This window comes from Fukomys damarensis, unplaced genomic scaffold (genome assembly GCF_012274545.1).
Source record: "Fukomys damarensis isolate Sample0158 unplaced genomic scaffold, DMR_v1.0_HiC HiC_scaffold_16, whole genome shotgun sequence".
Classification (NCBI taxonomy): domain Eukaryota; kingdom Metazoa; phylum Chordata; class Mammalia; order Rodentia; family Bathyergidae; genus Fukomys; species Fukomys damarensis.
This window is the reverse complement of record NW_022900928.1, coordinates 5,674,161-5,689,220: the sequence shown is the minus strand read 5'-3', so window position 1 is coordinate 5,689,220 and position 15,060 is coordinate 5,674,161. Positions and strand designations below refer to the sequence as shown.

Genomic DNA, 15,060 nt, shown 5'->3' with positions numbered 1-15,060 from the left:
AAAAAAAAAAAAAAAAAAAAAAAAAAAAAAAAAAAAAACCTCAGATGGTATTGCATTGGGTATGTGCATTTTTAACAAGGATCCTAAATGATACTGATACCAATGACACATTTTGTCTTGGAGATTTTAATGTTTTAATATTCCTTACAAGTTTTGTAAATTTCAAAAGGCAGTTATACAATGTAGTTTTTCCCTCATTTCCATCCAATGCCAGTGTCGATGGTAAAAGAGTTTGAAAAATGGTGAAACATAGGGTTGTTTGGGAGCATCTTCCAGATGGGTTTAAATAATAGATGTAGCACTAACTAACTCCTTAGTATCTGACTTCTCATTTATTTATAAATAGGCTTGCGGCCAGCATATAACAAGAGAATTCTACTTAAGCACAGACTGAAGCAAAAGGTTTCTTTGATGGCAAATCTAATCACCAAATGCCAACTCATTGCATTCAAGAAATGTCTAAAAATTAAGATACAGTTGCTGCCCCTAACTCATGCATTCCAACCACCAATTAAAAATATTTAAAAATAATTCTCTACATTGAACATGTACAAACTTCTCAGTTATTAGTCCCTCAGTAATACATTGACTATTTGCATAGCATTGTCATTGTATTAATTATTATAACTAACTTAGACATGTTCTAGCACTTGCAGGTGAAGGTCCATAGGACAGGTGCAAATACTGCATCTTCTACTATGAAGAAGTGGAACATCTGCAGATTTCTATATGCAAAGGAGCCTGGAAGCAATCTCCCAGGGAAAAGGAGGGGCAATTATTCCAAAGCAGCCAAGAATTTAAATAGGAAAAGCCATGTCTCTTTTTAGAACAAGATCTTTTAAATTTTTTTGTATAAAAATCTTTACCTGGGACATCATATGCAATTATTTATCTTTGAGATCTATTGGTTCCCCCAAAGAAAACCTGCACATTTACTCAGAAAGCCTTATTAGTATTATCTTTTCTGTAAACGTTTTCTGCTTCTTGGACTCCAGCCTGCAATATTTTATCTAAATTTCTGCTTGCGTACATCTGTAAAATGTTGCACTTCGATTTTCTGGCCACTTCTTCTTTCCTGATATTCCTTCCCAAAATAAGTCAAGCTATTCTATGGAACTTTAAATTGCAGAATTACCACAGAACGTGTTGGAGGTTGCAGTAGTTCACACTGTTTCTGTCACGTCTGGTGGCAGTAGCCTGTAGATGCTGCATTCCAGGAAAATCAAACCCCATTTTAGCACTTTGCTTTTGACTCGAGGGCTTCTGCTCTTGATTTTTAGCTCTCTCGTACATGAAAAGAGTCAATGCCTTTGAAGATACTTCTGCTGTCCAGTACATCTCAGGCTCGGCTCTCGATGGGACCAGTCTCCCATTTTCTCCTCAAGTTTATTGTTGCCCCACAAATACTATAATAGTAGGGCTTGATGATCTAAAACACTGAGAACACTTCTTCTACAAATAAGACTTAGCTTAGATTTTTGCTTTTCCAAAGGACCCCTCACTCAAAAATAAAACCGAAACCTTCAGGGCACAGGTCTGCGTCATGGACAGAAGTAAAGGAAATCGTCTTTGGTCCTCCCTCCAGATGGCTCAGTCATCTCCTCTGAGGCACTGACCTCCTGAAACTGGCAGTAAATACTGATTTAGATAATTATTTACTTTTAATTTTAGGGAATTGTTGTCATGGTTACATAGGAAGGTGAGTGCAGCCCCAGCATAAGGTATAAAACAGCAGAATCTTAATAATGGGCAATTCAGGAACAAGAGCACTAAAGAACCAGAAAGCTGCTACAGAAGTTGACAGAGCAGTTGCCAGGTGGAGTATTAAAGAATTCGGTGCTGGAGGTTCATATATGCAGGTTGCTGATGGTTAGAAAATAGAGCATATATTGTGTGGGAATATATAATTCAAACCTCCCTCGACACAGGACAACTGTTCCACAAAAATGGAAAAGAAAGAGAGCAATCTTACTAAACAAACATTAAACGCGGTCAGAGGAAGTCACAAGGGATTGGAAAGCTGAAAATCACCTCAATCTTTTATATAACCAGTCAGATAGAGCCCATTGCACAGGAGTTCTCAAGATCCACAGCAAGGAGCCCTAGTGTAAGAGGCCTGAACAACACCACTTATCAGGGACTTGGGTGTTGCTGGCTGCAAACAAAACAAAAATAAAACTGTTCATATCTGTAAGTTGGGGGTACTCTAGGTAGTTTTTACAAGTTGGAGCCAGACGTCCACCAAATTCAGGCTGCCCTCCCATTCACACTGGAGATGGGTGCTTTCTCCACTGAACTTTGCACTCAGAGATGGCTCTTGGTCCTCAGGCAGACATCCTGGGTCTCAACGCTGGTAAAAGCCCCCATTAGATCTTCTAAAGGATTTGTACACATTTCAAAGAGAGGAAAAGGTGCTTATCAGGCGGGGTCTGCAGGAGTAAGCACTCTAAGAAGATGAGGGAGGGAGGAGAGATGTCTTTCCTTTTAAGAGGGAGAATTTGTTGAACTTTTAGTTGTCATTTGCTCTTACAATTGATTTTAAAAGTACATATATTCATACTGTATGACTTTGTCCTTTTTTTATTTCTCCCAAAGCATGTATGAAACCAAACCATATAATCCTAAAAATATTTGAGAGAATTATTTCAGACAGCAGCAGTCTACAGGGGCAGCAGGGCTATGCTAGCCCACCTCCTCCCCTGATGCCTTCCTAATACTCCTTACCACATTTCCCACTGGTGATCATAACCGTAAACATTGTCTCCCATTACTCTAGTTCCTGCATTTCTTTGTTGATGCCAAAACTTATTTAAAACCAGTTTCTACATTTATAGACGTTGTTGTTGTGGAAACATTGTTTACTAAATGTTCAGGGCAGAATGCTCCCAGGAGTTGAAGGACACAAATATAGCTCTGAATTAATCCAATGTGAACATGCAGAAAAAAATCAACTAGCTGGTAAATTAACCTCTGCCACCAGATGTTTACTTTCCCCTGAACCAGGCCTGCTGTGCCCCTCTTAAAATACTAGCTCCCCATTGGTTTTCATCCAAAATTCTTAGCCTTGGTTCTAGGGCCCTTCACCGTAGGTCCTTTGTTCATCTTCGGGGCTTCTCTTTTGGCTGTCCTCAACTTGCAACATATACTTTAGCTATAACCTAATTACTTGCAGTTCCTTCAGTCATACAATTGTTGCCCTTGCCCCCTTAACCATCTCAAATTCCACCACCATATCTAAAATGCCAGCTACAACCACATTATCTAGAAGTTTACTCCCAGCCCTGACTCAAGAGAGCACATCCTCTAGTGGCTTGCCATCTCCTTCCTCCTCTACCCACAGAAATTAGTTGAGGTCCCCTTCCTGTGTATTTCAGTAACACCTTTTCCCACACCTTCACGCTTTGGTGTAACTAATCACTTGCTATCTCAACCTCAAAGGAAGCTCCCTGAAGACAGAGACTATCCATTTTCTTTACATTTTTAGTGGTTATAACCTTCTGTTTTTTTAGAAAGTCAGAAGGATTTTTTAAAAATATGTTTAGGTGGATGGGTGGATGGACAGAAGATTTCATATAACATGGAAACAAGTTATCTGGTTAGCAGACAATAACTCCTTTAAAAAGAGAATTAAAATAATATATTCAGAGAGGGCCTGTCAATTTTAAAGAGTTTTGGTATAAGTAATAGATTCTGAAATTAAAATGATATATATTACTTGTTTGTATATTCAAAGCTTACTTCAAGTCAAATCTAGTCAAATTTTTAAGCATACAGAACTTGATTTGTGGAAATATCCAATATTATTTCATGGTGTGGGTCACTAACTTCATTGTGCTTTCCTGTGACTTTCTTCAGCTGATTTCTATTTTTTCTTTTTCAGGAAAAAATGCTATTATTCTGATGGAAGGAACAAATCAATGGGCAGGTTGGTGGGTGATGTATACTTCCTTTATGATTAATTGGTGACTTGGAAAAAAAGACATTTGATTACTCATATCAGCAGCTGTAAATTCGAGGATGAAATTTCCACTGATTTTGATCAGTGACCTGTACCAAATGGAATAATGCTTATAATCAGATATCTCTGTGCTACCACTGTGTTTATTATCACTATTCCTGCATCCTCCTGCGACAGTATTATGGAGGGAGGATTTTAATTGTCTATTAGCATATTAAGAGATTTTAATTTAAAAAAAAAGTCTGCAGAACCAGGACCGCTGGGTACCTGACAGCAGGCTAGAGTAGTAGAACCACAAACCAACAAAGATCTAGACCAGTCAAGCCATTTTGCTTATTTACCCCTAACTCTAATGTAAGAGTAGCATGCTAGAGTCGTCAGGCGTTACCAGGGGCCTGGGATATCTTTCGCCTTTCAGGCCTAGCATTATTCTCCAGGTCTAAACTGCCTCTCTTACCTATTGGAATAAGAGCCATTGTAGAAAAGAAATTAATGAAACCTTCACTTGGACACAGGAGAAACTCTTCCCCCTGAACCACAGTGGTGCTGTTTAACTGGAAAAAATGGACTTCTGTTTAGTGAATGCTCAAACAAAATATTTCATATATGTGGCTATTTTCTTTCTCATTGAAAAGAATCAGTTAACAAAGACAAAGTGGGGGAATGAGGTATAGTGCACTCCACTGAAGGATGTGTATGATATTCTGAGTCGGAATGACACAAACGCTAGAAAAATTACAGAGCCTGAATTTTAGGAACAGACTCAAGGAACTGTTTTTTTTCTCCTCCAAGGAAATTGCTGGATATAATTTAAAATGTAGCAATCTTAATAGGAGAAGGTGAACCTCCTTGAAACAAGAAATTGATGTGTGGTAGGATTTGATGATAAGAAGAGCAAATCATGGAGGAAAGAATCCTTGAAATTAGAATTAACAGTACAAAAATTAGTACAAAAATGATTTTTAAAAAACTTTAATGATGCTTCTTAGTAGTCATTTAGTTCTGTCAAAGTTAGTGCTTTGACTCAGAATGAATTTTCATCATTTCCTATGTGAATTTTTGATCCAGATCTATGTAATAAATTTCAGCCACTTTTATATAATAAAATTGAAGTCATTGGACTATTCTATTACATACACTTATGACTACAAGTTTTCCTCATTTTGCTGTGTGTGTATGCCTCTTCCATGTTATCTGATAAATCTGTTGTGTAACTTTAGTGTTTTTGCCTTAGCATGAACATGAGACACTGTAAGTAGCTGTAGTGGGCCGTGTTGTATATTGAACAGGCATCTTTCTTGTAGAGACTAAAAAAAAAAAAGTCTCACCAAAAGTCTATTTATGTTTGCTGTCCTAGTTTAGTTTTACAGTGAACTTGCACTAAGAATGCATAATAAATATGTCTATTGCACCAAATCCTAAAGAAACATTTTAAAGTGTGAAAAATAGTGGGTTTTTTCCTATTTTGCTCAACCTTCCAAGGAAGCTAGAAAAATGAATCCTATAGCAGGAAGACCACGTGCTATCTCTATACATTTTGTGTTATAAATATAGGTAACAAATAATAGAGAAGCTTATAAAATGTCACAGCATTTTCAAGTGAAAAAATTTGTTATTTACTTAAATATGTATATTCCGTTAAGAAAATGACTGTATTTTTTTCCTAAACTTTATCTTTATAGAAGAAAAATTCAGGGGTGTGTGTGTGTATGTGTGTGTGTGTGTGTGTGTGTGTGTGTGTAGTATAAAGCCATTAGGAATATAAAATTGTAAAACATAGTCCGAGCATATTTTGTAAAGTGGAAGGTTAACATCAAATGCTCCCATTCTACTTAACCTGTGCATTTCCTTTCTCCGAGGAGGAAAGACGTCTTGTCCATGGGTTAGTAGTAACCAGTACACACAAGGCCGGGGTACTGCCTGGCTTTTGAAGATCATCATTTCCCCAGGCAGATGGAAAGGAAATAAACACAGTTTTGTGTATTGCTGAGATTTACTTTTTATTTATAAGGCATTTTCACATTCAAGTGTTAAAACATCTTCAAAATAGCCCACAAGGAAGGCAGAACAAAGAAAAGCAGATTTTTCTACCCATGAACATGGGTAGAAAGAAATAATTTCCTTATAGCAACTACATCTACACTCCTGCCCCAGCTTTCACAGCTGGCTTGGCCAAGTGTGTGACCTAATCCAGTTCTCCCAGCCCTTTGATCTAGATTTATATTCAATTTCCACAGACCTCTCTTTCCCCTCATTTTGGCAAAGTTTATTTTATTTTTCAGTACTGGGAATCCAATTTGGGACCTGGTGCTTGCCAGGCAGGCACTGGCACACTGACCTAAATCCCTGGCCCTGGCAAAGTTTATTTTATAAAGCTCTGTAGAATTCACCTTCACATTAAACCACAGTGTTGAGTTTGCAAAAAGCCCAACACGATAAATGATTATTGCAGTGTCGATTGTCTATCAGATGACATTGGTGGTGAGGTGGTGATAGCTTTAGCAGTAGAATTGTAAAACTACTTCTGATTCTCCTCTGTCTCATTACTGTCTCAAATATTTGAGTACATACTGTGTGCTGTGCACGGAACTGCGAGACATTATCAATTTAGTTCTTAAAGTAGCTTTCCACTTAAAAGATGAGCAAAGTGAGGTGCAAAGAAATTAATAAACTGGGTCTTATCATCCCAGTAGTCAGATGCAGGAGTGACCCCACCTCCCCATCAGATGTCACTTTACCCCTTCACGAGAAACACAGGGGGAAAAGTAAGAGATAATATGTGTAGTTTGGGCCAATAAAGTAAGTGATAGTGTGACAGTCCTTTCCTTCATATCTTTTAAAAGTTTAAAATCTCACCTCTGTTTCTTATTTGTGATTTTGTCAAAGATAGTAAGTTCTTGAGTCTTAAAGTACATTGACATTTTCTGATCACAGAGGAATACATGCTTTGATTTGGTTTCCCTGGCCACTTAATGAAATAGAACAGATGGAATAATTTCCTCTCTTTAGATCTCAGGAACTTGAAGTTCAAAGATTGGAAATGTGTTGTCCAATTTCAAAGACTTGCAAATTAAGCAGCATGATACTCATCTTGCATATTAAAAAAGCAATGCTAAATTTTAAAAATTAGAGTAATTGCTGCATAGTTTATATATTTTCTCTGTGCCCGGGCACTGGCCTCTGGGAAACAGTGATATTTGACAAATTATGAAGCTGGTGTTATAATGAGCAGCATCGAAGTGAACACCTCTGGTGCTGCCTTTCTACTGTTTTAGACATGAAATGCAGGCTGCTGTTCCTCCAAATCCCAAAACGGCTTCCTGTCTAACTGATAGTCTTCCCTGGCCATGAAACGAACTCAATTTTTACATCCCAAGCTTTGCATCACAATTTGATTTTATTGCAATTTCACCTCATAATTTTCCTATGATAAATTTGAAATGCAATAATTCTTAAGATACAGTGTCAGGTGCCTGCCCATAACTGCCCTAGTTTTTCTTTTATTGAACTCCAAAGTGTTGGCCGAATAAATACTGTGATGTGTTGTATTTGTGTAGGAACATATTCTGTTGTATTATTTCTAATTACTATTGTAGACGAAGCCAAAAATTGCCCAAAGAACTTCAGAGCATGTAAACACCACGTGGTGTGTGTGTGTGTGTGTGTGTGTGTGTGTGTGTGTGTGTGTGTAGGTACTATGATAATTTAGAATTCAGACATTCAGAATCCATTTCTGAGGTCTATCTCTCCTATCTACTTCTTTATTCTCGGGAAGATGAAAGTGATTCGAATCGATGCATAGATATTTGCACCCTATAGTTATGACTTCCATTTATACTGGCCCAAAATGTCCTGATGTCCAATTCCCCAAACAGTGCCCCGATGTAGGATCTGCCCATGTCTGCGGCAAACTTGTCACTCTCAGCACACACAGTTCACAGCAGCACAGGCATCCCCTAGGAGCAACTCGGCAATGCAGGACCCCAGGCCCCATGCCAGGCCCTGATATGTCAGCGTCTGCATTTTAGCAACATGTTCCGGCCATTCACTCTTTGCAAGTCTGAGATGTATGGCAAAGCTCTGTCTCAAGTTTCCTTTTTATTAACGATCAGCTTTAAAGGAAAAGGCCAATTTGCAACTCTCCAGTGAAGTCAGTATTATTTTTATTTTTTGACTCAGACACTAAGGAAACAGCCAGTTTAGTAACTCGTACAGGTTCACTGCTATACTACAATGCAGAGCTCTGTTCTAACCCTGTTTTGCTTGATTTCAAAATCCCTCTTCCTACTCTGTGTCAGTCAATGCTTACTAGAGGAACAGATATAACAGAAGATATACAAATATATTTGAATTTGCAAGATTGGCTTGCCATGGCCGCCCACAGAGTCAGATGAGGAAGAGAGTGGAGGGTCCATCTGCAGGCTGGAGACTGAACGATTTAGTCAAAGGTTAGGAGCTCACTGCAGTCCCATGTGAGTGCAAATCAGGAGGGTGATGGGTCTGCACTAGAAGCCCAAGAGTCTGCCCTGGAAGCCAGGAGATGACAACCAAGGTGAAGGAGAAGATGGGGGCTTCTCCAAGGGAACAGAGGCAGATCCATCCTTCCCCATTGCCCCTTCATAGCATGCAGGTGATAACTCACCTTAGGGCAGGTCCTCCACACTCTAGGGCATGGAACTGCTGAGCTGATTTAGCTAAGCTTCTCTGAACTGACTTCACTTCTAGAGTTGACACACTCAATCCGCCATCACAGTCTAGCCCTTGTCAAGTTGGCAACCAGACATTTCTTTAAATGACTCTCCGGATACAAAGATGAGCTCATAATTACACCTAACTTATTATAACTATCCTGTGGACAAATGGAAATTCACTACTTCCTTCCCCAGAATAGAAAGCAAGTTTTTTTCGGGTGATGCTTACTCTTAACTCTTCATAACTTGAACATTGCAATATCAGTTTAACTCCCCTTAAGAACCAGTATTAGGTCTATAAACATTGTATTGCATGAGAACCATATTAGGAGAGAGATAGTAGAATTACAGTCCTGGTTCCTGTAGCTGATCACAGGGTCACAGCTGGTGTTTAGAACTACCTGCTTCTACCCCCTTTCTGTGTTCCCTTGGCCTTCAGCAAAGCACCTCAACAAGTCTTGTTTTTTTCCCTGGTGGGGTCACCACACCTTCAGTCCTGAAGGGTCTGGACCATTTATCATCCAGCCTGGGTTGGGTTGTTGTAGTTTCTCATTAACTTTAATAACGGTGTGGTAATACTAGGAGGTAGCCCAAAGGATCTCCAGTGCTCCAGGTATATTCTTCCTTTCCTCTATTGTGGAGTAATGGTCCAATTTCTCCTGATAGTTGATCCTCCTGCCAATACTGTGACTTCATTTTTAGCTTGTTTCCTCAGAGGTATAAGGAGATCAAAATGACCAGGGAGAAGTCTTAGCTTCCAGTTCAGTGATATCGTTGTGCTTCCTGGTACAAGTCTTTCACCCTCTGGAACTAAGACTTCTAAGACAGCCGAACATAAGGTTTTGGGAACAGGAAGCAAAAATGTTGCTAGTGAATCACTGGGGGTAATGGTGTGTGGTACCACTCCCTCTTCCACCCCTGGATTCCTGGACCCATGAATCCTGGCTATGAGAGATGTGGTGCCATATAATGGATGCTGATTCAAAGCACACACAGCCTTTGAAGAACCCTGCCCCAGCCCTGCAAGCTGGTGCTGTAACTGTGTCTTCAACTGTGTCTTTCTATCAATCCAGCCACTTCCTGATAGTGAGGAACACGGTAAGACCAGCGAATTCCATGAGAGTGAGCCCATTGCCTCACTTCTTTCATCATAAAATATGTTCCTTGGTCCAAGTCAATGCTATATGGAATTCCATGACAGTGGATAAGGCTTCCTGTGAGTCCACAGATGATAGTTTTGGCAGAAGCATTACATGTAAGGAGGATAAATCCATACCCAGAATATGTGTCTATGCAGTGACGACAAAGCATAGTCCTTTCCATGATGGAGGTGGTCCAATATAATCCACCTGCCACCAGGTCCAAGTCGATCACCCTGGGGAATGGGGCCATATCAGGGTCTCGGTGTTCGTCTCTGTTACTTGCACACTGGTCATTCAGCAGTGGCTGTAACCAAATCAGCCTTGCTGAGTGGGAGTCCGTGTTGCTGAGCCCATGCATAACCTCCATCCCTGCCGCCATGGCCACTCTGCTCATGGGCCCTCTGGGCAGTGACAGTGGTGGCTGGAGAAGGAGGTTGTCCATTACCCACAGAATGAGTCAGCTTATCCACTTGACTGTTATGCTGGGGTAACCTTTTGGTGAGCATTCACATGGGAAATAAATATTTTCACATCCCTGGCCCACATGGAGAGGCCTATCCACATACCTCTTCCCCCATGAATATCTTTGTCACCATTTTTTTCCAGTCATGTTTCTTCCAAGTTCCTGACCATCTGGCTGGACCATTGCTACAGCCCATGAATCAAAAAGTTGCACATCTGGCCATTTCTCCTTCTAGGCAAAATGTACTACAGTGCACTGCCCAAAGTTCTGCCCTCTGCGATGATTTCCCTTCATCTCTGTCCTTCAGGGATGTCCTGGAAAGGTGCTGTAATGCTGCAGCTGTCCACTTGCAGGTGGTGCCTGCACAAGGTGCAGAGCCATCCATAGACCAGGGCCTAGCTTCTCTTCCTCTGACAGCTAATCATGCGGTACACCCCATGAGGCCACAGGTGCATGCTGGGAAGCAGAATAGAGCAATAGAGCAGGCATAGGAGCCATACGTATCTGGGCATCCTCCTCGTATAATTTTCTTGTACCCTCTGGACCTGCTCTGGTTTGATCACATAAATACCATTTCCGCTGAATGTTGGACTGTTGCTGTGCACCTCCAACCTTAGAACTCAGTGCATCAGATGATACCCAGCTCATGATGAGCAATGCAGGTTGTGTGCTGACCTGGTGTCCCACGGTCAAGCGTTCAGTTTCCACTAGGGCCCTGTAGCAGATCAACAGCTGTTTCTCAAAGGGAGGGTAGTTGTCTACAGATGAGGGCAGAGCCTCTCTCAAAGTCCCAAAGACTTCCGCTGTGACTCACCCATGGGGGCTGCCAGAGGCTCCCAACAGCATCTCTACCTGACAGTGACCTTCAGGTACCATTGGATCTCCCGGGTCATACGCAGGCCAGCAGCCCACACAGCCTCCTGGACCTGCTGCAGAGCCTTTTCCTGTTCTGGGCCCCACTCAAAACCAGTATCTTTCCACGTCACTTAATAAATGGGCCAGAGTAAGACACCTCAGGGAAGAATGTGTTGTCTCCAAGATCCAAATAGGCCCTCGAGGCACTGTGCCTCTTCTTTGGTTGTAGGGGGACCTGGATGCAACAACTTATGAGTGTGAGCTTTTCTGTCTTTTCAGTCTCCTATTGTGTGGTGGCGGCACATGGCTGGTTTCTTTTTAAAAGAATAAGAGAGTAATCCCTCTCTACACAGAGAGCGGGACATGTGCACACAGATACACAGCCTTATATCACACTGCTCTTTCCGTGCTCTGTCCTACCGCCATCTTTATGTGTGGGGACTCTTGGATGTTTTCATCCACTTTATTCAAGTGGATACATAGTCTTTCCGAGAGTTTAAATCGTTGCAGTGTTTGTTTTCTTTTGCTAATTATGTGTTCGGTGAGGGAACAGAAGCAATGCCCATTTAGTGAGTAGTTTGTGGAGAGTGCTCTCTGTCTTTCTGGAATTCTTTCTTTGATAGTTGAGGGAACCTTCATGGAACACTACAGCCTAATCTAATTTGAATGTGTGTCTTTGTTCCAGGGTACAGAATTATTTTAAAAGAATCAAAAAGTGGATGTCCCAAAACCCGATGGTTCTCGACAAGTCAGCGTTCCCAGAGTTGGAGGAGTCTGATTGTTATACTGGGCCTTTCAGCCGAGCCCGGATTCACCAGTGAGTTCCACCTTGTTCTCCCAGCTGTCTGTGTGCCTCTCATCACTTGGGCTTTGTATATAGAATAACAACACCTGGGGCCAATGTGATTTTTCAGCTCGAAGGTCACAGGGCACATCATTGTATTGCAATGCACCCCAAACTTATGAACAATAAACAACCATTATTCTCTATTAATTTTATAAATGTAGAGACATTCCAGGAGCAAATACTTAATTATAAATCCACAGCTGCTAGTCTTGCTCTTAGTTCTCAAAATTATTGAATGTCAATAGGTTGCTCAGTTAAAATAACAATAATGGTAATAATGACAGACTTTCTGTAAATGATAGATCGCTCTCATTAGTAAATTATTAAACACAATAATTGAAGTCAACTAATATGCTCATTAACTAAACCATCCGTTTTGCTTTGAGCTTATTAAATAAAGGTGAGAATCTCCTTAGGGAATATTGCAAGACTCTGCTTAAATATGTATTTATGTATTTATGTGTACATTATTTATTCAAGTATTTAGTCAAATAATTTTTGTTGAATCCTCCGTGGGACACTTGAGGGTTTAAAGGGGATGGTGTCACAGTTTCTGCTTTTGTGGTACTTGTACAATGTAGTGCAGTGCTCATACCAGCCCGATTAGCCTGTATTTGGCAGTTTGGAAGTTGAGGGATGAAACAGTTCCACTGCCAAACCTGTGATGCAGCCAGCGATCACGGAAAGCCTTCCTTCCTGAGTATTTTCTTTACTCCATTGCCAGCTTTGGCAGTGGATCTAGAGACAGCTTTTCCATCCGCTCCCGCTCCAACATCTCCGCTTCAGAGGGGCTTTCTCTCTACGCTGCACCATCATCCCCTGTCCCAGTCATTTTCTAGGCTTCTGTGCTATTTCAGTTTACTTCACGGCCGTTATCTTGAATTTGACTTTCTCCTCGCTTGTGTCATCTTGCCTGCACACTGAACTCCATGAAAATATCAAGTTCTCCGCTCATGAAACCTTTGTTCGGAAGTGCCAGTCTGCCCGAGGGCGAAGGGAACATCAGAGTGCTGGGAATTCTTCTGCCACCTGCCACAAGGGGCCCCTGACTCTGCCGAGGGAAGGGCAGAGATGAAGCAACAGACGTCAGAGTCCTGAGGGGCTCAGGTGCCGTGATAGCACACAGCTGAGCAGATCAGATGCAACAAGGCTGAGTAAGACCAATGTGCTATGAAAGACACAAACAAGGTCCAGGTTTTGCAAAACAAAAAACAAAGGCGGGCCACATTTGGGGTAGAGGCTCAGGGAGAGAGCCCCTTTACAGCATGAAAGGAGTAGGCAGGAAAGTAGGGAGAGGAGGAGGAGCAAATACTAAAGAGAGCAAAATCTGCTGCCGTAAACCAGTGTTTTTTAATGTGATGGAAAATCACACAACTTGATGGATGATCAGATACCAGAAGCCAAAGCTGCAGGAAAGGATTAAAGGCTTGATTCCATCCGCGTATGGAGAGACTTTGGAGAAAATGAGAAATGTAACTGTGCTCACAATGGAGAGCAACGGAAGTGCTCAAACAGAGCAGGACTGTGAGGCTCAGAGCAGCGCTTCAGAAGCCAGGGGTTAACTGGTGAGGTAGGGACTACGCAGGAGGCCACGGCAGGACAGGGGGGCCGGACAGTCCCGTAAGTGTCTCCTGGACCCTGAATACAGAGAGTGAAGAGGAGGCAAAGGGCGGCGAAGACCTGACACTCGGGGACTTGGAGCCTGACACGAGACCCGTGGTGCTGTATCGAGGGCTCAGATAAATCGCCGGAAACAGGAAGGCTCAGATCTGAGCGGAGACCTAGTACGCTCTTTTTTCCCCCTCCTCCCTCCCTCCCTCCGTCCCTCTATCCCTTCCTCCCTGCTTGAGGCTGCAGCACACCATAAAATAAATGCTAAGGCCGTCCCTTCACTCCTTTGCTCTTTGTATCCTTGATCCTCTCATGTTCCCTCCGGTCATCTTCACACATGGGAACCATGGAGGACACGGAGGCGAATGGCGAGCTCCTGCTCATTGCTAAACCCTAAGAACCAGATGAGCTGGGCTGCAGACTGTGGCATGGAGGGACAGTATCAGCTTTTACCTCATTCTACTTGGAACTGCATCGCTTTAGGTAATGCAAAATTCATGTGAACTAGTGAGCAATCTGTTCTCCCCTTGTTCCATGCTAAATTAAAAAAAAAAATGAGAACACTTAAACTTCCCGATAAACTCAAAGAAGATAGCAACATGAATATTCCATAATGCCTTGCATTTTCTATGAAGTCTTTTTACTCTGTGTCAATCGGTTTTTTAAGAGAAGGATTTCTCTTCAGAATCACTATATTTTACAGGCGTTAGCTTTCATGGAGAAAAGAGATGGATGGTTTCCCAGGGACTTGGGACTGTGGCTGGTCTCTGTGCTCTGCTCAGAATGGTAAAAGGGACCCCTTTTATCTTCACAGCTTCATAATAAACAATAAGGACACCTTCTTCAGCAATGCCACCCGGAGCAGGATAGTCTACCACATGCTGGAGCGCACCAAGTACGAAAATGGGATATCCAAAGTGGGTAAGAACGGGACCTTAATCGGATGGGGTGTGGTATGCATTATACCACAAATCGCCACCTGAGGTTTGAACAGCTGAAGCTCCACCTGCGTTAATTACGAGGATATAACACGCAGAATACCAATCATATAAACTTCCTATTTTGCAGCTTTTCAAATAAACAGATAAATGATTCCTTAGTAGTATGAACACGGAAGGGTTAAAAAATAAAATAAAAATTATTCTAAGTGCAATTTTCACTGTTACAAATTTGTATGAAATATAGGTATTGCTACTAAATATATAAAAATATACATGTGTCTAGCAAAACACAAACATGCATTATTTACATTGTTCTGTCTTTTAAAGTTTGCCTTTATGAATATTTTCTCAAACTTTAAGTACTGTTTGGCAACATTGCTATAAATAGGTGTACAGTATTCAACAATAAACATTGGCTAAATCACAATTATTTAAACACCTAAACTAAATGTTTGTACCATAATAATTAAAGGACTCCTCAGTGGTGGATGTCCAACTGTTTCTAGTTCTTTATTAATATGGCTACTGCTGTAATATAGCTATGGAAATTGA

The 15,060-nt window shown here is 41.3% G+C and overlaps 1 protein-coding gene across 7 annotated transcripts in view; it reads left to right on the top strand.

The window, feature by feature from the left end:
• Positions 1–15,060, top strand: part of Ano3 (anoctamin 3) — a 350,025-nt gene that overhangs the window by 243,258 nt on the left and 91,707 nt on the right. For all 7 annotated transcript variants that reach the window (XM_033764063.1, XM_010603358.3, XM_010603357.2 and 4 more), the window contains 3 exons: positions 3,881–3,925; positions 11,795–11,926; positions 14,382–14,488. In XM_033764063.1, the coding sequence (XP_033619954.1) occupies positions 3,881–3,925; positions 11,795–11,926; positions 14,382–14,488 (284 nt within the window). The remainder of the gene's footprint in view (positions 1–3,880; positions 3,926–11,794; positions 11,927–14,381; positions 14,489–15,060) is intronic.